Genomic DNA, 24,789 nt, shown 5'->3' on the forward strand with positions numbered 1-24,789 from the left:
CTTTGTTTCTTCATCTTTAGAATGAAAATAACAGTATTTTGGCAGGGTTGCTGTGGGGCTTGGTGATAATGTCTATAAAAGCATGATGGCTAGTACAGAGTAGCCAAATGCAGTAAATGCTGTCTGTTTTAAAGTTGTATTATTTTTGATATGTGATGATTTTCTTGTCCTGATTATAACATAAAAAATTATAAAAGCATATTCATATGGATGTACCAAGACTGGTACATAGTTGGCACTAAAGAGATATTTGGTGAATTACTTTTTTTTAAATCAGATTTTTGGGGAAAATAAATCAGAATTGTTTAAATAGTGTGGCTACTGAGGTGAGTTTTAGGGTTTCTAGTATTCAACATCATTTATTTAAAATGTTTTTTTCATTTGTCTATTGTTAGAGTTTTAATTGGTAGTGCAATAACCCTAGATTTTTATTTTCTTATAACTTTGCTTACTTCCTAGTAAAAATGCTAAGTGAATAAAGAAATGACTAATAGGCTAACAGCAGCCAGGAAAAGTATGTGATTATTTCTTAAAGAATTGACCTTATTGCAAAATTATATTTTTGTAGATTATTCTGAATAATAACTAGTTGAAGATGAGTGTCTAAATGTCTCTAAAAGCTAACAGAGAAATACATTGAATAGTACCATGCAGAAATTCATAACTATATAAAATATAATTTACATAATTAAGTAGTATATGCAATTCTCTAGTGACGCTATATAATATCGAATCTCTGCATCAGGCTTCAGTAAAGAAATAATTCTGTTTTAGGAGATGTCTCCTTTTGGATCCAAGTAGTTGAAGGGTTTTTTTTTTTTTTTTTTTTCCCTTTTCATTAAGACAGCACAGTGCATAGATCACCTCCATTTGATTTATAGTTGATTCTTGGTTTTAGTTAATATTCTTTCTATCTATCTGCATGAAGGCACAGTAGATTTCAGCTTGTGAGATAAAGCATTCTTTTATATTATGTGATGCCCTATAGGATCTGAACGTTATTTCACCAAGATTTATGCAGAAAGTGAAACCCTTCTAGAACTTAAGCACTTTTATCTTCTAGCTGACAGTACACTGAAAATGTTTACTTCTTTTTAGAGGTTACCATTTGTTTAAGTTGTAGCTAATATCTAGTATGAATTTTTAATCTAAAAATAAAGAAATGAAAGCGAGCCAGATACAGGAATTTAAGAAACAGGTACTATAAAAATTTTAGAACAAGATATGAAGTACTAAAATTGTCTAGGATTTAGAACTTTTCGTTAGCCAGAAGAATTTATTGCTGACTTTTGTTAGGGCTATCCAAGATTTATCAGGTATTGTCACAAGGAAGTGGGTAAGATGGAAAATGGGAAATTTTTCTAATATAATTGCATTATGACAGTTTTTCTTTTTAAAACTAGCATCCTTTTATTGATGGAGATCCAAGTTACATTAAAATGACACAACAGTGAGATTGCAGACATGCATATATCTGACTAAATTTGAATAAGTGTTAGTACCTTTAAGTTATGGAATAATTGGAATATATATGTAGCTATCACTGATTTTAGTAATTAATATAATCAATTTTAATAGAGTAATATAAAAAATCTACTTTAATAAAGCTATATGAACTTAATAACTTCAGGGAAGTAAATGTTAACGTTTCCCTTTTTCCCTTGATTATTTTATTCTGTGTATTGAATTTTGCCTGTTTTTTGACTTTTTGACAACATACTTAGTCCTGAACACCATTTCTGCTACTGATAGCGTCTGAAGGGCCTTATTCTGTTCCCTTTCCCCAAGATTAGATTTAACTCTGGGAGAGAAAGAAAGGAGCCTGAGCATTGTATGGAAAGGGAAAAAGATGAGGTGTTCTCATAGCACCCTGTCATTCTCAAGGGTGTTCATATAGAAAACCAAAATTGGCATTCCACAAATCCAGGAGTGCCTTTTATACAAATTTTGATGTGAACACTGCCCCCTGGAGTTGTGCCTTTTAATAGCCATTTAATAGAGCTCTGCTCTATTACACACAGTTTTTTGAATTCTCATTATTTATTTTCACTTCTGTCTTCCCCATGAAGCCAGGACAATATCTTAATAATCCTTGTATTCCTGGCAGCTGGCTCAAGGTAGAGTCAGTCATTGTTCCTAGAAAATATTTTAGGATTCTATTTCAGTATTCGTCCATTTATACATTGTTAATTGGCTCATTGACTTGTTAAACTTTTCAAAAAAACCCTGAACTTTATAAAGTCTTAAAATTTACATGTGAAAAATAATAGATTATTTATAGTTGAGCCATTTAACTGTTAGAGGAAGAAAGTGGATCATACCTTAGTTATTGATTGACTCTTTCTTTTACTTCTGCCTTTTCCACCTGATTGTCATTGGGTAATACTTGTTCATTTGTTTTACTTGGTCAAATCACTAACAACATTGGAGCTCAGAAAGGGAATTAATAGACTATCTATTAATGCTTGAGTTATATTTCCCTCTAAGATATATTTTAACAATCTATTTGATTCTACTCTTGTAGAACAGAAAATATATATTCTGTATATTAAAATGACATTGTTTTATATTCTATTATGTAGATTTTAATGATATGTTAAAGGTATGTGTATATAAACACATAAGTGTGTAGGTTTTTTTGAAAATGTATAAAGACAATTAGATGACTTATGCTTATAATTAGAAAAAGACAGTTATACTTTTATTATAATCTTAATCTCAGGCTTTGAAATTAGGTCAAAGAATTGCAGAAAATCATTAGAAAGAAAAGTTAGAGCATTTAATTTTAGTGTCATCCACAACTTTCAAAGACATGTATTTCTATTAAAAATTTTAGTACTTGGAGAGTGTACTAATAGGGGACCTAACTGCAGCACCTTTTATAGAGAAGTCTTTATTTCCAGATGTTATGTGTCCTATGCTAACATCCTTAACTTGAATACTTTTTGAGATCTTAGTTTTCATTATTAGTGGAAATGGATATAGGTTAAGTTTGAGAATGTGGTATCACATAATAATATCATTTTTTAGATAGGTACAGATATTTAAAGCTATATAGTGATCCAGATATATATATTTCTAAATTCTTAGAGTAATTTCTTATCTTACCCATGCTTGTATTTGATCAACAGTTGGTTTCTGAATACTTCAAGTTTTTAAAATTTTTCTTTCCATACCATTGGTGATAACCCCCAAAATATACAACTTAATTAATTCATAATGTCATGGGAAGACAGTTGGCTCGATTATGCCAATTTGCCAATTTCTTATCCTCTTTTCCCCTACAAGGGGCTTTTAGTGAGGGGTAGAAGTATGTCTTAAATGAGAGTGAAATCCTTATGTGAAAGATCAAAACTTTAAGTTGGTGATCGAAACCTACACATTCCCCTTTCCAATACTGTTCTTTTTTTTTTTTTTTTAAAGATTTTATTTATTTATTTGACAGAGACACAACGAGAGAGGGAACACAAGCAGGGGGAGCAGGAGAGGGAGAAGCAGGCTTCCCGCTGAGCAAGGAGCCCAATGTGGGGCTCGATCCCAGGACCCTGGGATCATGACCTGAGCCGAAGGCAGACGCCTAATGACTGAGCCACCCCCAATACTGTTCTAAAATGACAAAGCATGCCTCATTTTTTCAGTGATAAAATTTAATACGAAGAGTGTATGTTATTGGAGGGAGCAGGATTGGGGGATAAAACATTGGATTTTTAGGCCCAGGTCTGTTTCTATGTAAATGACTTTAAACATGCTAGTAATTACCCTTATCTGAAAAAAATGAGTATGACTTTTTTCCCCAAAGAATATGTATTACTCTCAGCATCAGAAATTGGATGATAAATGCTATTTTTTTCCAAATGAGGCTAATAGCTATTCCATTTTGAGTAAGTTCCTTGAGGGTTTGTATCCTGTATCACCCGGAGAGCAGTGCTTTATAATGGAGAGACTCTCGAGAAAACGTATGGCAAGATTTGGGCTCTCTATCTAGATCTGTGCTCTGAAATAAGTGATTTTTGCTTTGTCTTCAGATTATTTTAAATTGTTGTTAACAGGGGCGCCTGGGTGGCTCAGTCGTTAAGCGTCTGCCTTCATCTCAGATCATGATCCCAGGGTCCTGGGATCGAGTCCCACATCGGGCTCCCTGCTCCGCGGGAAGCCTGCTTCTCCCTCTCCCACTCCCCCTGCTTGTGTTCCCTCTCTAGCTGTGTCTCTGTCAAATAAATAAAAATAAAATCTTTAAAAAAAAAATAAAATAAATTGTTAACAGGAGTTAAACTACTTGTATTGAGAAAGATAGTCTGAGATATAGCTTCAGGATATTGTAAACATTATGCTGAGGTAAAAGTTCTTTATTTTTTTTGGAATGTATCTAAGTATTTTTTTAAATTTTTGGTACTACATTTATATTTGAAGATGAAACTTATATTAAAAATTTTTCTATTGTATGAGCAAATTCTCAGTTCCTGTTATATTGGTGCTTTTGTTTTAGCTAAAGGCTACTATTGTGATTATTTTTTGTTAGTATCAAAGAGCACAAAAATAAATATCATAGTTCTATTTCCTCCTAATGTTGGCTATTACCCTTATACATATTATCTTTGGGTTACTTGTTAATTTGTGAATGATTTTATAATTCTTCTGTTTTTTCTATGCTATGACGAAAAATATTGCTCATATGCTTTAATAGCTGTTGGATTTGACTTCACCCTCATGCATTATACTAGAATGTATTGTTACCTAATTTAGTAATAATTTTATAATAGCAGCTTAACATCTCTTATAATTTTAATTGTTATCAAGAAAAATGACATCATTTAATTTGACTCAAAATTCAGAAGGATGGATGAATGACAAATTAATAATTTACCACCTTTGCATAAGACTGAAGCATAGAATATTAGAAGGATTGATGGCAGAAAAGGTTAACAAATTTTAGCAGCTTTCATTAGCTTTACATCGTCATATGTTTGTGGTGCTGACTGAAATAGGCTTTGTAGGAGATCTCAGTCTAGGGAACTAATTACTTGTGCCAATTGCCGCACTGATGAATAGACCCTCATTGTATCATTCCCCTGAAGACAAGGAGCAGCCTGTGATTCACGACTGCATCCTGGCTGATATTTGATAATAATTTTAACAGATAAGTGTAGGTAGGCAGAATGATGAAGTGCCTATCCAAGCTCCATGACTATCAAAGCCATACACGTAGCCATCTGTGTACCGTCTTTTTGCCTTTCACCTAAAGGAGAATTTTATTTTATTAATTGAGTTCAAACAACTGTTGTCTTTTTGCTTCTATGTGTACTCTATAGGAGCTTCTTACTTATTTTAAATGGTATTGTAATAGTTTTCACTTAAAATGTACACAGCAAAATAAGAAAGAAGAATAAAAGAGCTTTTTAATTTTTGTTTTTGAGGACTGCAATTCTTACACTTTTTTTGTATTCCATTTTGGTTACATTATATCTCCTCCTCTTTATGCATGATCAGAATCAACAAAGGAAATTTTTGATGTTCTCATTGTGTCCCCAGCTTTCTCAGAAAAGACCATTGGATTTCTATTATTTTTTAAAAAATATCTTCTTTTAATAATGTACTGTTAGTTGTCTATGCTTTTATTAATCTGAGATAATTTTTAATCAATAAAGTACTTATTTATAAATTATTTTGAAATTTTAAAGGTAGCATCTCTAACACATCAAAATAAGAGTAACTTTTAAATGGGTATTTTGGGACTGTCAGTTGGTCAAGACTAATATGTCAAAGCTGACAGGTACAATTTTATTAGCTCATGAAATACAAGTGTGATTTTATTTTGTATTAGTTATTCCTCACAGAAGTTTTGATTATGAATTTTTTCATTTAATTAAGCTTACAAGTTTTCATGCTGTGTATCTTTAGTGAATAAATGTATTCTGCAGGGTTTTTTTTTACTGTAACTAAAAGAACTTCATATTAGTGTTTTCCTTGTAAAATATTTTCCAGCATGCTAGATTATGATTAGTTAATAGGAGAGAAAGTTGACATTTATATATTGCCATATAAAAGATCTACGTAATTGGAGAAAATATAGTCGAACCCTTTAAAAAATACATTTCCGAAAGTATGCTTTTGATATAGCAATTATTGCACATCATATAGCATGTAGTTTTTAATTAAATATAAAAACAGACTACATAAAACAGAAATCCAATCTGATTTGCTTGAAAATAGATTGCTATTTCACTCTATAGGAATGGTTTATTTAAAAACAGTAAATGGAAAAGAAATGCATTTTCTTGTGTTGTTCTAAGCCTCAGGGGCTAAATGTAATGAATATTTTAAGAGATTATTTTAATTAAATTCCTGCACATCTAAACAGAGTAATATTTTATTATCACATACATAACCATGTAACTGAGATATTCATTAAAGTTAACACTTTCTGGACCAAGAATTCATGGTATGATTTACTGACCTTGTGCAAAAAGGCACAAATTAGGAAGAAAAATGAAGGGGGACAGACTTTGATTAATATAGGTAATGCTATACCATATTTATAATAGCCTTTTCCCTATTCTGGTTTATAAATGCAGCCACAGAGAAAGGTGCCCTGCTGAGGCTGAAATGAGGCTGAAATCAGAGCACATGCCACTAGAGTGTGGGGAAACTGATCACACTGTCAGCAATTCATTTTAAAATGATGTATTTAGTGCTCATTTCACCTTCCAAGAAAAAGGAAAAGGAGTTCCTTAGACTGGAAGGTGATATTGTTATTTTCAAGGACATACCTAAGTTAAAGATTGCAGAAAAGGGGGTGTGAGGTGGAGGGAGAATTAAGAGGAAGGGGAGGGAAAAAAAAAGGCAGAGCAAACAAGGAGAGCTTTATGCAGAAATTCAGTGCTACCACGCTGTTTGATAATTGCTAACATATGTGGCTTCTCTGTTTCATTGTAGTCGTCCTCGTGAGTTCTGGCGCCTTGACTACTGGGAAGATGACTTGCGGCGCCGGCGACGATTTGTGCGTAACCCTCTAGGATCGACACATCCTGAAGCGACACTAAAAACAGCCGTGGAACATGGTCAGTGTATAAACCACTCCTTGCCAGTAGCAGTAGGTACAGTACTCGGTAATGAAGAGCGTAACTTCATTATTATAAGGCACTGTAAAATGGTCCATACCACATTTCATAGGTACTCACCCCAGAAAGAGAAGTTAAATATTTTATAGTTAGTGTAGCGTTCTATTAAATTATGGTGTCAAGTGTATTTACTTATTATGTTACACATGCAAAACTTAACATAGACCCTTTGTTTCAGAGTAGGAGGATAAAATATTTCTCCTTTTAAGTGACACATTCAGCTTTGAGTAAGTTAATCGGGACGCCTGCCTTAAATCCATGAATATCAGAAAGACAGCATTTACAAACCAAATAGGTTTCTAGGTTCTGTTGTGTGTATATGGTTTTCCCTCAACTATGGAATTTTAGCATGATATTATGAAGTGGGAGAGATGGTAATAAATGTCCAAGTGCCTAGATACTTTCTGAGCCTTGATTTGTAGATGGTTGTGATAGATGGCTCCTGGAGAAAGAAGATAGACATTATTTTCATATGTTGCTGTTTTGCATCATTTTGTTATCAGAGCTTAACAAAACATTTTTCCCTTTTTTGATATAATGCATATCACTATGATTCAGATTAGACAGAAGCCTGATGAGCAAATTGGAGAAAATTTGGATTTAATAATATACTCTCTTTGATCATAGCATTTCACTTAATATTTTATAACTTGTGAAAGCCAATTAAGATACATTGATTAAGGAGGGGAAAGCTCCTCTCTACATTAAATTAATTTTGATTTTATAAAATATAAATTGGTTATTTTTTAATAAGATAAAGAGTTTTAATTCCCTTTTTTCAAGGTATTGGTTTAACGTGCAGCAGTTTATGGTTAAATGATAGTATGGAGTATACAAAATAAATGTAAATTACATTCAATAAGGATATTAAGAATTTAGATTAAAAGTCTGTGATTTTAGGTTTGGCCTCAGTCAGGCAGCTTAACCTCTTGCACTCAGCCTTAAAGAGCCATTTCTGGAGGAAAATGTCCACAATATGTCATCAGATATAACACCAAATGTGACATCAGTCCTTTAAAATAAATGATCATACAGAGAATAGTCAATAACAAAGTGATCTAAAAGCAATAATAGTCTGAGGGCCCTACATCTTCAACTACAGAAGGTGGGGAAAGAGAAATAAGATGTAGAATTAATTAGGCCACTTTCGCTTTTAGGGTTCATGTGCTTTTTATGTGGTGCTATAGATTTCAGAGTTATATTTATTTTTTCCTTTTCTTTCCTTTTTTTTTTCTTTTGGCTAGTGACTCTTACAATGAAAAAAATCAGCTTAATTTTGCAGTTTTATACTTTTCAAACAGACGTTACCATGTACACTTAAAATTTAATAAATATCTTTGTCTTCTTAACTGTCATTTAACATTGAGTTGTGAAGCCTGAAGTCTATCAGTGACAATAAATATGTTTTTATGAAAATTTTTCCTTTTATACCTGGAGAGGGTACTTGTTTTTTAAAATTATACATAGGCAATCTGTTAATCCTTAATTTTGAAAGAAATAGTAACTGAATTTAAAATTTATGGTATGGATCTAATACAGAGCTTATTAAAATCCATCTTTATCAAAAATAGTACATGTAGCTATTTGGGGGAATAGCAGAATTTTTCATAATGAATAAATTTGGATTTTAGTGTTATTGAACTTTATCTTTTAAAATAATATTATGTCAACTTTTTTAATGCTAAAAAGCTGGCTAAAAAATATTTATTAGCAATGCTTACTGTCATTTAAGACTTTTTTAATCCTGTATGGAAGCAGATTTCACTCAAATTACTCTAAATAGTAATTGAAAGGTTAATATAATATTAATTTGTTAAATTGAGAGAAGTAAAATAAAGCATTTAATGTAATTCCATCTTATTTGGCAATATTCTATATGAATCTTAAAATGATTAATATTTAAAATACTCTGAAAGATTAAAAACAAATTTAAATCTGAAATGTATTTTTTTAAAAACAAATGTGTGTAGGAGATGCTTCAGTGGTCTGCCAATTAAGGAGATATGTCATATTTAATATAACATTTTTTGATAAAAGATACATATATATACTTTGTATATATTTTTTATTTTAAATAATGAATATTAGACAGTTTTAAAACTCAGCATATAGATTGTACAATGGTAGTGTTTCCTGTCAGCCTGATTAATGCTAAGTTCATTTATTAGCCAAGAACTTAATTCTTTAGTGTTTTATTAAAGTATCTTACAGTTGATGTTCAATTTTAATTTTGTGTTAATTATGAAATTCTTGTTCTTTAGCCTTAACTTAATAACAATAAGGAAGCTAATGAAAATAAACATTAAAAATCAAGTTAGCAAAATAAAGCAGTGAATGTAATCAAGAAGCAATTGAAATTACAGAATTTAGCATGGATAAATGCTATGCTTCAGGGTTGAATTTGAATATTTAAAATAGATATTACTAAGGGTATTGTGTCAGTTTTATACTGTTTTAGGACTTCTCACTTTTATTTATAATGGATTTAACTAAGGACTCACATTGTTTAATGCAGAATCTTAAAACATCATGAACTATATTATTGTTATCAAAGGGAAACATCTAAATAGAAATGCCGTTGGAGATTAGTTATGTGTTTTAGTAGTAAGAGCCATCTTTTTAATAGATTGATTTGATTTGAAGGAAAGCCTCTGGTGTAAAGGTGGCAGAGTAAATACCTGAAGAGTGATGTTCTCTGTTCTGGCGATCAATACTAGCCCCATGACTCTACTTCTGGCTACCTTCTAGTTAAAAACAAATTTTTTAATTCTGACAATTTAATTGCCCTTCCCAAGTTCACATTAACTTGCTTGGGGAAAAGGGCCTTAGGTAATTTTTCAAAGAGAGACCCTCCAAAGTGGTTATTTATAAAAGTCATTTTGTAATGGGAGATTTCTTTAACTTTGCAGAAACTGAGTCATATTTTTAAATTAAAATTAATACTTCCTCTTATTATCAAATATTCTTTATGGAAATTAGCAGCAAGCAGAGGTGGGTATTTGATTCTTGAGGGCATTTTCTTGCATTTTATGGTTTAAAATTTATTAGAAATTAGTTGTAATGATTTGTAACATTCTCCTAATGCACAGGGCCCAGTTTGTCAGTTATTTATTATCAGAGCATTTTAGATTTGGAAAGAACCAAAAGCTAAAGTCTATTCTAACTTTATTCTTTATAAATAAGGAAACTGAGGAAACAAAAAGCCACATAATTCTTGGTACATACAGGACTAAAGCCTAGGTTAACTGATGACTAATCAGATTTTCTTATTGTAGTGTTATACTGTCTTCTAAAATTCATTGTTAAATCTAATGGGAACTTTACATTTAAATTAAAGCCACGTAAAAAATGTTTTAAATGGTGGAAAGATTGGTTTTAATTCAAATAATAAAACAATTCAGCAGTAGAATCCTATTGAATTCAAGATATTTTCATTTTGTAGAGAATGTGCATGCTAATGGAAATATATGAGAAGAATTTAACATAGTTTAAGAAGTATCTTGTAATTGTATGGAATGATACAAGTAACTCATCTGGTTTTCTTGGGATGACAGATCATATAAAGATCCTAAATCATGCCATTCTTTCATAACTTCAATAATGCCAGATACTGTGGCTTCCTTTTTAGGATCAACATATATTAGGTTCTATAAAACTCATTAGGAGATGAACTTGGCTTGTTTTCTTAATCTCCTAATCATCTTTTGTAGTTTCACCAATATTTCTAGAGTAAATTGCCTTGTAACCCTTTGGAAATTGCATAAACTATACAGTTTGGGACAGTAGTTGTGTATAAGATATTCTTTAAGTATCTTGTTCAGAATAAGCAGTTATGGTTATAGGCATTTCACATCACATTAAGTGGATACCCATACTCATTTTATTTACATTTGAGGTCATTTTGTTATTCCAGTAGTAATTTTTTTAAAGTGGTTAATTCTCAATGTATAAACTTCTTTTACTGCAATATGGACTATTGTTGATTCCATTTCACTCGTACAGTGGACTTTTAAAAGGGAGTTTTATGTCATAGGTGGAACCGTTTTCTGTGTTCTTTTTCTGTTTTAATTTTATTTAGCTAGCTTGTGTTGCACAGGTAAATCAACTCATGCCTAGAGCTAGCTCTAAAGAACTTGAACTTTACATCTTGAGGACCAGTTTTTCTCTGAGCCCTCTCATTGCTCTTAGCTTCAGTGAATCAAAAGTCATGTTTCAGAGAAAGCATTTTTGACAGATTTCTCTGGTTTTATGTAACAATTGCAGTTTAGTTATCAAGTTAGGGTAAATATTAAACCAGAATAAAATATAAGACTATATGAAGGCAACCTGTTAATAGGGATATGAAAATTTTAAATAGTTATCATGTTTGGTAATAATTTTATTACAGCAAAGATCTGAGTCAGCTTTGAAATGGAACCAGAAGTGTGTTCTGACTTCATCCAATTAAACTTTTATGCTAGTGTAGAATATACTCACAAAAAATATCAAAACAGTTGATACTTGTTTTAATGATTGATTGAGTAGAAGGCAAACAGAAGTTAAAAATATACTTTCCCCAGCACATATAAACATGATAATTATCTTTTATTTTATGCTTGGGATAGTTTTGTTCTAATTTTGAAACAACAAAAAAAAAAAGTTCTTTAGCAGAGAGCTATTAGACCACTGAGAATTGAACACCAGCGCATGTGGTGTGTGTTAGAGTACTGTTGGTAATTTTACTGCTGCTAACTTAAAATCCTCAAGGGGGAGTTAATTACAGGAAAACCATTCTAAATATCAGTAAGCTGCATATTTTCCATGACAAGAGGTTTTTCAGTTGAGGTTGAACAATTCCAGAATCAGAGCTTGTAAAAACAAGTAAATAAATAAATTAAAGTGGGTGTTTGTATGCATACATTAGACTTATAGTACTTCAAATTTTTTTCATAAAATTTTATTTAATTCAAAAGTTAATTGTGTTTTAATATGTGTCGGCATGATGAGAACATATTAAAATTTTTTAAGTTACAGTTGGATGGGATAACAAATTATATTTTGTGGTCATTTAAAATGAATGAATGAATTTATTGAGCTATGTTAAACCACTGCATGTTGCTACTTGGCTACTCTCATTTTTTGTAAATGTTTGCAGATTACAGGGTTTTTTTCCTTTCTTTCCTCCCCTGCCCGCCACCCCCCAAGCTTAGTGTAGTGTACTTCAGGACATGTATGGTAATAATCAGAGATAGTAACGAGCAAGGTATTGAATTTGGTTGTTTCTGATATGTTTGTCATATGCTTATCAAATTTAGGTTTGGAAATGAATATTTTTGTATCTTAACTTGTATATTATAATTTTGACTTAACCTTTTAAATGCAGCATGAGAAACAGAAGAATTATTAAACTAATCCATAAATTTTATATATACATATAGATAGATAGATAGATATAGATATAGATACTGATATTTGTGTAGTGGTTAAGATACTGGTACCATAATACTTGGATTTCAATCCTGACTCTACTTCTCACTAGCTGTGTTGCCTTGGGCAAGTTATGTAACCTCTCTGAGCCTGTTTACCCATCTGGAAAGGAGAAATTAGCAGAGGGCTTAAGAGAATTAAATGAGTTAAATAAGTAAAGTGTTTTGAACACTCCCCGGCACATGTTATTTAATATTAGCATTATTATTATTTCTACTTTGAAGAAGGAACTGTACAACTGTACATTGATTTTGTACTAAAATCTGATTAGCAATTGTTAATTTATTATGATTTGCTTTATAAGAAAGTATAGAAGTTGGTGGTTTCTCTTGTATATCTCAGTGACCAATATATTTTTAGTAACACTGATAGTAAATTGGGGAAGATCCTGCTTGGTCTCAGGTCAGTGTTTATGATTTCAGAGTAAGGTAAACAATGATATAATACCTTAATGCTATTTTCCTAAAAATTAGGATTTTTATTTTCCTAAAAATTTTATTTTCCTAAAAATTAGGCATTTTAATTAGGTACTTTAAATTTTTTCAAAATATTTATTGAGACCTTCGTATGTGTGCAGCATACTATGCTTGTTATTTGTGGGTATGAAGGAAAATAAAATTTGATTTACCCATAGAGGATATTCAAAGCTAAATATAGAGAGCTTCTTTCCATGACATTCTTATTTAATATAAAGCCACTATTTTCTTTTAAAGTAGTGCCATTAGTGTTGTACATAAATGGTATACATTGTGAACTCACAATAAATAAGATAAAAATAAACTTTTACCTTTACTATTATCCATAACCATACCTATTAAAATCAAAGAAGCTTTGATTTGTCAAAACGTTCGGTAACATACAATGTAGTTTAACTATTTAGAAAAAAACTATATAGATAAATATTAGTCATATTACTTGCAGACATTATCCTTTCTGGGTTTGGGGCCTTAATGCCTGGGCAAAAATTGCAGTGAAGCAAAAAGCCTAGCTAGCCATCTCATCTGATTTCCATTTCAATAGCCACTGCCTGGGTGGATCAGGTGCTTTGCCTCCTGGATTTCCCTAGCTGGCAACCCGGGAATATCAGTAGTGAAGCAAAGATTCTAAACTTTCCCTTACATGACACTGGGAATTTTTAAAAATCACAACCCAAAATTTAGTATCTGCTTTTATGTATTCCTGAAGGAGAAAGCTGCTCAAAGCAGTGGGAGTTACCCTGGGGAGGGATATGGGGTTTTGAAGTCAGAATTTTGAGTTTCAGTGTTTTCTTCTTTCAACTGCACCTCTGTTTCTCTTTCTGGTTCAATTGTTGGCTGTAGGTGCTCCACAGAGCATCATTCCCTAGGTTTGGCGTACCCTCTTCCTCTTTTCTCTCCTTTTTGGCTGCCTTGTCACAGGGTCTGAGAGTCTGGTGCTGCGGCTCTCCACAGGCTGCTCCAGTTCAGGCCCTGTAAGACTCTGCCCAGATGCCTCTCCTCCTGGGCTTTCTGTTATGTTTGCCCCCGGGGTGTCTTAGCCTTTTAGTTTAAACACATGGAGGAGGTAGCGTTTGAGCCTCCACTTAGTTTCCACAGTGTCTTACTCCTCTTGGATATTTGTATAAAGGCTGGAGTGGGGGTCCGGGTGGGTGAGATGTGGGCAAGGGCAATATGAAGGCAAGAGGGAGGATTGGAGTAAAGAAGAGAATGCAGCTTCTGAGAGCTGCTATAGCTTTCTTGATGTCAGCTTTGGCTTCAGGATTGGGTTTACATCCTCATTGGCTGTGAATCTCTCTTAGCTCTGACCCTTCTTATTCTGGATTCTCCTCCACAACCACTCCCTGACCATTTCATAATGTTTTGTGAGTATAATCATTATTTGCAGGGATGATCAGCCTTTCTTATTTTTCAGTATCAAGTAAGTATTGTTTCCAAAACTGGATTCTGATTTTTTCTGCTAATTTCCCAAAAACGTGCTGCCTTTGAACCCTCTCTTGCCCTAACTGTAAGTAAATAAATGTTTTGGTGAGTGGTGCAAGGGTCAGATTTAATGGGATTAGGGTGCTTGTTCAAGGTAACATTAGACTAGGCTTGGAGAATCACGTTTGTCAAAATGAACATGTGTGCCATCCCAATCACTTTCCCACTGTGGATGACTCTATGTAAAAATGATTGACCATCTTTGGCCACCTATCCTTACCTCACTTCTCTGCCCCTCTGCCAAAGTACTCTTTCCCAGAGCTGATGGACAGCTTTGTTTCCTTTTCATTTCAGCTGCAGATGAAGATATCCTCACTAAAGGAAAACAGTCCATCAAGAGTCAGGCTTTAGGAAATCAGAACTCAGAAAACGAGATCCTCCTGGAAGGCGACGACGATACTCTGTCATCCGTGGATGAGAAAGATTTAGAGAATCTCGCTGGTAAATTCAGTGGTTGTGTGGATATTTCAGCTAGCTCCAGGCCAATAACCATCTAATTACTTACTTTTTCATCGGTGACCACTAGGACTACCAAGTTTACACCCACAATTACTTTAAATAAAGATTGTTTTTGTTCTTCCAAACATTTTCCTCCTAATCTTCAATGCGGTTTCCCCTTTATTTTTCCATTCTTTTCAGTTTCTTTACCCTTCTTATCTTTTTCATTTATGAATAATTTTCACTGTAAAAGAAAAAAGTTTTAAAGCAGCAACAACAAAATTCCTTCACCCATGGGAGTTACCTAATCTCTATAAAATGAGAGCTATAAGTAAAATCTTGCCGATTGTTTTGTAAATAAAGCTTGGAGGCAGATGAGCTATTTGCTTTGATATACAGGTCTTAGTGAACATGCTGCATATACATTTAACTCTCTCAAAAAATCCATTCCAAGAATGCTATGGCTTTTCACAGGATCCACATATTTTACCTGATGGAGGAATTTTGATTGCACTCTGCAGATTTTCAGTTTTACTTCCCTTATGGGAAAAGTTCTCTTGTTTAGCCTGAAAATTTAGTCATTCATTAAATGGCTTTTTTTCTTTAATGCCTGTGGCTCTCTCTCTCCAGGAGGAAAGTCTGAAAGATTCCACAATTTCCGTAGGTGAAAATTGTACAGTCTTCTTTTTTGATAATTTTAATTTAAGAGAAAAGGCATCAGGAATTTTTCATTTAGTGATATGTCTGCAACCTGTGCTACCATGCAGTGAATTAGAATGAAAAGCAAAAATAGATGATGGTATCTTCTCTGATGACCCATAAACCTCTCTAGAAAGTAAAAATAAAATTAATTAGAGCACACTGTTAAGGGATTTGGACTGGGCGTAGAGAGTAGGTGGACACTGGTATTCTCTAGCCTTTTCCTTCACATCTATTTACCCATTTCCTCCTCCTTTATTTTGCTTCTGTTCTTGCTACTAGTAATACATTCATACAGTAATAGAGGTGAAAGGGGAGTTTAATTATATAATCTTGACAATGGCAATAGGATTAAGAAGTAATCCACACTAATAAAGTGGTGTGGGTTAGAAATGAAGTGGAAATTGTCAGGGGTCTTCTGTAGGACCTAGGCTGCCCTAGCTCCTGCAGCTGTCTGCTTACCCTGTAATTGAATGTCTGAGAGTGATTGAAAAAATGTTATTTCTTCTCAGGATTACATGCTAATGTACAGAGGGCAAAGGAGACAGCAAAAGAACACATAGCTGCTTATTTCATCCATTTATAGAGATGAGCTTTGGGAAATCATGGCTGTTCTGCAGCTATCTGCTGCCCATCTGCAAACACAATGTATTTGTACATTGGGAATAGAGGGCAAAACCTGCTCTGATCTCCGCAGAGCATCCCTTCTATTGTCCTACTGGCACACATTAAGATTGATGTGAGATTAAGGACCAGCACCTTCTAACAATTGATGGAAATGTCGATTCATCTGAATTTTGAAACACTTACTCACCCATTGATTACCTGAATAGGTGTACCATGTTTATAGGCACTATATTAATTCAGAACTATAAGTGCCAATTTTCTGTTGCTGTTTTCTTCACCTATAGGATTTGTACAGTGAGGAATTGATGGGATTTCAAATTCTTACTTTCTCTCTCTACCTAAGTATATATATGTATGTAATATAATTATTACTTTTAGTCCTTTATTTTAGGTTTAGCTCTAATATACTTTATGCTCTTCTATCTGTAGTGAATCTATTGTTTTCAGTAGCAGGCTGATTTGTCTTTTTGATAAGCCCTGTGGAGATTTGATTATTCCAATAAAAATTCATTCACTTGGAAACCCACCCTCCAGCTGTTTACTCCCAGAGTCCCTGAACTACACTAATATTAGATTTGGAAGCATTGAACAATATTTAACAGTGGAAAGGCAGGCTTAGAAAAGGAGTATTTTTTACCAGTCTTTCATGGGGTAAAGTTGTTATGAAGAGGTTTTGTGTCAACCTGGCACAAAATCTTTATCAGAGAATATGGTATAACGTTTCTCACTTCACTAATAAGCTAGTGATCTTTGTTGTAATCGTGTTTCAGCCAAACTAAGCTAACCTCTGGCCTTAGAAACCTATTGAGTCTTCCTTGCTTCTGGTTGTTGTTCCATGTTGTTGGATAGCCTGAGGCTTGTTTTCTAAATGGAATGTGGAAGGACTTATTTAGGCAGAGCCACCTTCTTACCAGGAGATTAGACCAAAGCTTTGCAGACTCCCTGTAAAATAATTGCATCCTAGTTTATTATCATTAACCACCTACTATAAATTTCTTAGTATGAGAATCCTAGTAACTGCATTTTCAGAGGAAGATTTGGGGTAGACAGAATTTGTAAGTGTAGACAATTTGGCAGACAATTTGGTACTAGAGAGAATTTAAAAATAAAATTTCCACTTGAATCTATTAGATTTTTTTGAAAAATGTCAGTCCAACATGTGTGGCTTGTCTTTTGCTTTTGGCAGGTCCTGTTAGCCTGAGCACACCGGCTCAGCTTGTGGCCCCCTCTGTTGTAGTAAAGGGCACTCTTTCTGTCACCTCCTCCGAACTCTATTTTGAGGTGGATGAAGAGGACTCTAACTTCAAGAAAATCGACCCCAAGGTGAGAAGATGAGGAGTGGGTTTCACTTTTAAACATTTTTTTCTTACGATGGGACGGTGGGCTGCTGTTGGGTAGGATTGGCATTGGTAAAATCTGACAGACTTAGTTTGAATTTCTTGCTGAATTGCTTCTGCCTACATGCAAGGCAACTATCTTCTTTAGCTTATGATTCCCTTACCAGCTAGTTAGATTATTGAAGTTCATTTAGATTCAAAAACAATTTCCACTTAATTGCGTTTATCATTAGCTCATTCTGGGGTTGGGGGAAAACCACAGGGAATATCGTCCATAAATATATTTTGCCACAAAAGGTCCAGGGTGAATTAAGCTACAAAATTCAGTGAGGTTGAGAGTGGAATTATTTTGTTTAGCCTTTATATTTTCTGGATATAATACCAATATATCACTCTCCTTGCTTTGTCCTCATGACTTACTATTCTGTTGTGCACGCAAGCATGTCTTGTGTGTGTGAGATACCTCTGTTTCCCATTACCTACAGTCGATTTTACAAGGCACTGCATAATTTCCTATTCTTAAATGAAAATGTAATTTCCCCTTTAAAATGTATTTCTGATTACTTTTCAGACCTTGGCAACTTTATTTTACTAAGAAACATTTGTGGCACAGCCATAAAGCCAAAGCTAGGTTTATTTCATGAAAGTGAATTTGTTCTGATAGGAAACAGTCTCTTTTAAAAGGAGCAAAATAAGCAACCTGTAGAAGAGAAGTGGCTTAAAAAATGGAATTATTTATCTTAGAGTCTGATAGCTTGTGTGAACACACATATTTTGAGTTTATTGATAGGAAGTTCTTTGGTACTGTAATCATGTGAATTATTAAATTTTAGTGATTTAGAAGTATTTCAAAGTAATCATTGATAAAAATGTTATAATTTTATTTAAAACTTTGCAAACAAATCGTCTCTTGTCTTACATGTGTTTCTAGCATTTTGTTTCAGAATTGCTGCCTTTATAAAGATAAGATTTGATAGACTGTATAAAAGGAAGGCTATGTTGGAAGCAACTGTTTTGAGCTTGATAATTCAGCCAATTCAATGTAGAGAAAACTTTAATTGTGAAATTACATCAACTAGAAAAATTTCCTACTTTGTTACATGGCTCTACTATCTGAAATTGTATTTTAGTTTCTTTAGGAAATAAAGGTAACCAAAATTACTTAAACTCTAATTTATGGTACTTTGTATGTTTGAGAGGCTGAAATTTAATTCAGAATATTCTGTTATGCTTTTGGACATATGTAGCATAGAATCTAAAATGGGATGTAATTTAAAGGTGTCTAATTGTTCTCAAGATTAGGATCTCTGCCAGTCTTTGCAGTGAGGCTCTTTAAAGTTATTTACTCCTTTTGAGAGAAGTTAGAACTTTTATTTCTTTCTAATTTTATTCTGTGCAACATCATTAATTTTTCCCGTATTGCTTGTGCAATACAAAGATCTTTTAGCCTAATCACTCATTTGTCTTGTACCCCTGTAACCTGCCTAATGTTATAGAAATCAGAGTTTTGCTAATTTATATTCTTAAAATTTCTCAGCCAATTATTGAAAGAAATTTTTATTTTGTGTAGACGTTGGTGCTTTTAGGTGTTTTATAGATGAGGACACTTGTGTTGTGGCAGTGTTTTTATTTTTTTGTTGGTGATACCTGCGTTAAATAAGGTAGGAAAAAAATACTGAATTTGGGGAATTTTTGTTCTTCTTGTCAGGACTTAAAAACTTCTTCCTGGGATAGTTGGAGAGAGATAGTCTCTAATGCTGTAAATACTTGTGTGCATAAGAAGAAAAAAGGTCATTTTAAGATGTCATTTTTATCTTTTAAACTAAACACTGTGCCCTTAAATCATTTCTTTGTAAATGTGAGCACCTACTACTTGCTTTGAAAATGTTCCTAAAAAAATCAGAACATTTTCCCCGGGGAATAGTTCATTTTTGTTATTAAAAAATCAGTATTTTTGTCTGAACCACTTAGTATTACAGTGAGTTTGTTTTACATCTACAGGAAGAGAGATCAGAAAAAGATACAGTGTAGGTTGAAAGAGTAGAGATTATTTCAGAACTGATAAGATCAAAGTTTATATTTCTAAAACAAAACTATTTTTACTAGGGAATTCTTACCAGGGAATCTGAGAACTTAAGCCTCTTTTGTCAAGTGAACTAGGCACCAGAGCCCTGAGTACCTTCCTTGTTTCTCATCCATCTATTCTGTCCTGTGGATCATCCCTCCATACACTCCCTCCCCCGTGCAAAGTTCTTCCTCAGATCTTTAAAATTCCTTTTTAGAACATTTTTGTCTACACCTCTCATTCATGGATTTTTCAGTAAATTAAAAACTAGACTAATTCAAAGAATAAATTTTAAATGTTAAAGGGTAATATCTGACATACTTTCTGTACCTGTGCCTCATTATTAGCATATCTAATGGAGTATATTGAAGAAAACAAAAAGAAGACAAACCAAACCAGTTCCTTTGGGATGCCTTCAGTTTTACTAATTATTTTATTTTTAATTAGTTATTTCCTTGTATTAAAAAAAAAACCTTTGTTAATTTAGATGAAGTGTTAAAATGAGTACATTGGATTGTTACCTTAGGAAAGCAGAAGGAGTAATGTACTTTTCCTGTATGTAAATTCTTGAAACAGTAATTTTTCTTTGGTCATAAAAATAGTATTAAAACCTTTTTTCAATTGCCTATAAGCACCTTCTGAATAATTCTGGGAATTTGACAAATAATGATCATAGTTATGGCATTTACCTTAAAACCTTAAAAAACTGAGGTAGTTTCTAAATCTGGATTGTTCACATCACTGTTTCCTGGGGAAAAGGAGTATTGCTATAACCATTTTATTCTTTTTCAGTATGGCTGATTTAATTGTTAAGTTTTTATTATTTAAAGCTCGAAGAGGACAAATAATTGAAAGCAAAGTATCAACTGATCATGTTAACTATTGAGAAAAGATCCATGAATATTGCCTTTGTTTTTCAGACTCAGAATGGATTTTTTAAAATTATGATGTAAGAAAGCAAATCTCTTAATTTTTAATGTGAAATAATTTTTTTCTATTTTAAACATTAGGACCAAAATCTTTTCTTCCATACAAAAATCTGGTTTTTTTTTCAAGTGTGAAGAAAGATACTACTTTAAACCTCAAAATTTACAGAACAAACATTATAGTTGGGTAAAATCAATATTTTCAAGATCCAAGGATGGGGGGAGGGGACTTGTATGGTTAAACCTACAAAAAAGGGCTGTATTTGTAAATTTTGCAAATTAGACTTCCTTTGAAAGCTTCTTGCATTTAGTTCCTGAAGTTCACATCTTTACATTGTAAATTATAAATTGTGATCTCACCTGCCTTCATTTAAGAACAATCCACAGTCAATTACAATGTAAAGTAATATTTTTATTACTGTTTTCAACAAGACTGCTTAGGGTGAGGGTAGAGGTGCAAGAAAGGGAGGGGCACAATCTGACATTGGCACTGAGATACATTTAACATCAGCAAAACTTTTTTTAAAAGAGAAATTTTACATATAATTAAATACTTTTTCTCACTTGGTGACAACATTCAGGCAACCCAAAACGAAATGAGAGGGAGAGGGAGAGGGAAAGAAAGAAGATGAGAGAGGGGAGAAAGGAGAAAGGGAGAGAAGGAAAAGAGGAGAAACTACTATACATTGATTTGAAAATGTACCTTGGGTTTCATTTTGTGGTGGCAAAGCCCGATTGCTTCTTTTGTGTGACCTTTTAAATTCACATTGTTTGGAAGAAAAACGATCACTTTTGTGCAAGAATGTGATTTTGTTTGTTTGGTTGGTTGGTTTGCTCTCTTTGTTTGCTTGTTAATTAACGAAGGTCTTGTGCCTGCTTCCTGTTTCTTTAGGTGGCTTACATAAAAGTTTGTGTCTGGAGTTTCTGCTGTTTGTAGCTGAGTTGTGTGTTTTGTGTGTGAGAGAGCATTCCTGTTTGTGTCGCTTTTCAAGCAGTCCCCAGCACCCTATAGTTTGTCCAGGCTTTTGGGATTGGTGAGAATTTCCCTGGCCAACCTCCAGGTCTGCTTGGCAGCGCTCTCCAGGGCCGAATGGGGCTTGCCCTGAAAAAGGTCGAGGTTGGGCAGAAAGTAGTGAGGGCAGCGGCGGCACTGCAGGCAGGAGATGAGCTGCAGCAGGATGCCGTTGAGCCGATCGCCTAGGCACGCCTCGTCCCAGTCCGTTTCCCGCGGGTGTTTCTCGCACTCATACAGCAGCAGCGTCTTCATGTGGTAGTTATTGAGCGGCTGGCCCGGTAGCTCCAAGTGGCGGTCCCGCAGCGTCTTCAGCACCGAGAGACACTTGTTTCGGCAGCCGCCCATCAGCAGGCGGTTCTCAGCCTCCCCGAACTGTAGCACCCAGGCATCGCTCTCTGCAGAGCTCTGCTTGCCGGTCAGTGAGTAGCACTCTTTCGACAGCAAGTTGAACCCTTCGGCCTTGACCTCCGCCACCCGATTGGGGCCGGGCCAGGGGATATGGGGCATAGGCCACTGTGCCGCACTGCGAGGCCAGATACCGGTGCACTTGAACGCGGGAGTGATTTGCACCACGTAGCGCTCCCTGATGCGCAACTTAACCTCGCTGGTGTCCGCGATCATCTTGACCACATCCCGATAGCTGCACTTGTCCACCGCCTGAGCCACCAGGGTCTGGAAACGTGAGCGGATCTTGCGCGCTGAGAGGTAGCCGGACGCTGTGATGAACTCGACCCAGAGAGACATGCTCCGCTTCCGCCCATCACTCAGTTTGAGCACCGCGCAGCCGGGCAGGGAGCCGTCGTCCACGAAGTTGAAGACGCCCATCTGGTTTAGGTAGAGCACCACCTCGAATTCCGTGGGCGAGATGACCTCCAGCCCCTCGTAGCGGGCATCGATCTCGCTCAGGGAGCTGATGAAGCGAGGCTCCTGTACCTCCACTTCCTTTAGCACGTCCGAGACCACCTTACAGACCTCTCGGATGGTCTTGGCGATGGCCGCCTTGCGCGCTTGGCAGCGCTCAGTGTAGTATTTATTGAGCTGGTAAACCAGCTTGGCCTGAGCGGCGATCATGTTGGGGCACAGGTCCGGGCTATACACCGGCGTCTCGCAATACGTTGAGGGATCCAAGGCTTACGCAGTGGTGGTGGCCCTGCGGCAGGCGAAAGAGGCGTCGCGCTTCCCCTAAGCCCCACTTTCACTCTTGTTTTCCACCTGGACTGACCGGCTGATAAAACAGCCGGCTTGCTCTTTCTTTCCCCTCTTTAGAAACCTTTTTTCTTCTCCAGAAATAAGAAAAAAGTAATCTTTGAAGAGGAAAATTACCTGCTGGGACTTTTTTTGCTTGATGTGTAAAATAAAGATGTGCTTGTGAGAGAGATGAAGTGGGGGGGGGGGGGAAGAGTGGGGGTGAGAGAAAAATTCAGGTTACCAAGAGGTTAGGCTTAGATGTATGCAGCCGAGATTGCCCAGAAATCTGGAAATGAGGTCTTTTAAGTGCCAAAATAAATTTAAAAATAAAAGCGAAACATTCAGTGTTTCATTCTTAAACTTCTCTCCCACGCTGGTAGGACTTCTTCACTCAGCGTAGGTAAGTGCCTTTTTCCTCACCCTCCCCCAAATGGAAGGTGAAGGACGTAATTAAGGTCCAGAGAGCAGTGAAGTGCAGCTCAGTCCGCGGCACACTTGGAGGTTTGCAGACGCCTCCCCGGCACTCTCAGCGTGATGGTCTGGTCTCTTCTCAGGGGGTCCTGTTGTAGCGGTTTTCCTCTTTTCCTACTGGAGGCGTTGTTTGGACTGGGTTTGTTTGTTTGCAGTGGTTTCTTCTTGTTTTTCTCTAGGTGCAAACCGCTGGAAGTTGTTTGATATTCATTTCTGCTTCGTAATTTATAATTTTGGCCCTCACAAAATCTGTTTTAGTGTGACGAAGTCGTTGCCTGCGTTGCATCTGGGGTTTCGTTATAAGGATTCAGGGGTTTTTCTTCTCCTCCCCCTTTAGGTTGCTTGTGCTGATTCCACTTTCTGAGTCGTCTCTCCCTCCTCCCCTCCAACGTCGTCTCTCTCCTTTTCCCTCTCCCTCCCTCTTTTTCTCCCTCCCACCTCCCTCCTTTTCTCTCTCTTCCTCTCTCTCTCTCCCCCTCTCTTCTCTCTCAATCTCTCTCAATCTCTCTCTCTCTCTCTCTCTCTCTGCCTTGCTGTTTCCTGGAGTTATTTAGTTTATGAATGGTCCAGGGCCATCATGAGGGGGGCGGAGCTTCAGTTCCTACAATCGCTATCCGAGCTGTCAGTGCTTTAGCCAATCCGAGAGAGAAGACAGGCATGCTTGGCAGACAGTAGCAGCCACCGCTGCACTTGATAAAGAAAGGGGGTAAAGCGAGAAGTAAGAAAATAGGAGGAGATAGTAGAAGTCAAATGCTCACACACATTTTACAGCCCCTTCTTTATCCTCTCCTCTTATCAGTTGCAAGGAAGAAAAAGAGAGTCTATATAGAAGGGACTTCTGGAGATGGCTGGAATAACGCGAGAGAGTAGCAGTGGTTGAGAAAGGTTCACTTTTTTTTTCCTATCAACATTGTGCAGAAGGTGCAAACTCTGACAAAATTACTTTTGCTTGAAGGCAAATAGAAGGAGGAGGGGGAATCTGGGAAAGAACCTACGTTTTTCTAGATTTTCTCCTCTGGCAAACTCTTCCTCCCTTCTCTTCCCCTTCTCTGCCATTGTTGCCAAGAGCCAGAGCAATTGCTGTATGTGTGCACCAGTTGGGGTTTGTGTGCGAAGTGGATATGGGGTGAAGGTTTATGACCATAAATCTCTATTCAGTAATTTCCATATGCTGTTGAAAAATGGGGCAGGGTAAAAATAGTGCAAGCACCTTGTTTGATAACTCCGTCATAATTAAGATTCAGATATATTTTATGCTATTTATTGTTTAAAAAAACTAGTTATTAGAAAATATGTTTAAGTTGTGAGAAAGAGTGCAAATTTATATATGGTTGAGTATTGTTGGATATACTTTTAAATTAACATAAGCCACGAAAATTGTTTTAAACAATAAAAAATGAAGGGAAGTAAAAGTGAACCTGAGTTAAAGTTTTCTTAAAATGTTAAATGTTGTAAATCTAGTTTTGAATATTCTCTGAGGC

General features: G+C 35.2%; 2 protein-coding genes across 6 annotated transcripts in view; one reads left to right on the top strand and one right to left on the bottom strand.

Annotated features, from left to right (window-relative positions):
• LRBA (LPS responsive beige-like anchor protein) overlaps positions 1 to 24,789 on the top strand; it is an 834,672-nt gene that overhangs the window by 527,084 nt on the left and 282,799 nt on the right. For all 5 annotated transcript variants that reach the window (XM_035022918.1, XM_035022919.1, XM_035022917.1 and 2 more), the window contains 3 exons: positions 6,934 to 7,058; positions 14,837 to 14,983; positions 17,493 to 17,629. In XM_035022918.1, coding sequence (XP_034878809.1) covers positions 6,934 to 7,058; positions 14,837 to 14,983; positions 17,493 to 17,629 — 409 coding nt within the window. The remainder of the gene's footprint in view (positions 1 to 6,933; positions 7,059 to 14,836; positions 14,984 to 17,492; positions 17,630 to 24,789) is intronic.
• MAB21L2 (mab-21 like 2) lies at positions 21,614 to 22,720 on the bottom strand. Its single transcript, XM_035022931.1, has one exon. It carries the CDS (start codon positions 22,718 to 22,720, stop codon positions 21,641 to 21,643), a length of 1,080 nt encoding a protein of 359 aa, XP_034878822.1. The 3' UTR covers positions 21,614 to 21,640.

This window comes from Mirounga leonina, unplaced genomic scaffold, assembly GCF_011800145.1.
Source record: "Mirounga leonina isolate KUSES-001 unplaced genomic scaffold, KU_Mleo_1.0 Mir_176, whole genome shotgun sequence".
Classification (NCBI taxonomy): Eukaryota; Metazoa; Chordata; class Mammalia; order Carnivora; family Phocidae; genus Mirounga; species Mirounga leonina.

Coding starts and splice junctions, on each gene's coding strand:
- MAB21L2 (XM_035022931.1), bottom strand. CDS start 22,720: ATGATCGCCGCTCAGGCCAAGCTGGTTTACCAGCTCAATAAATACTAC.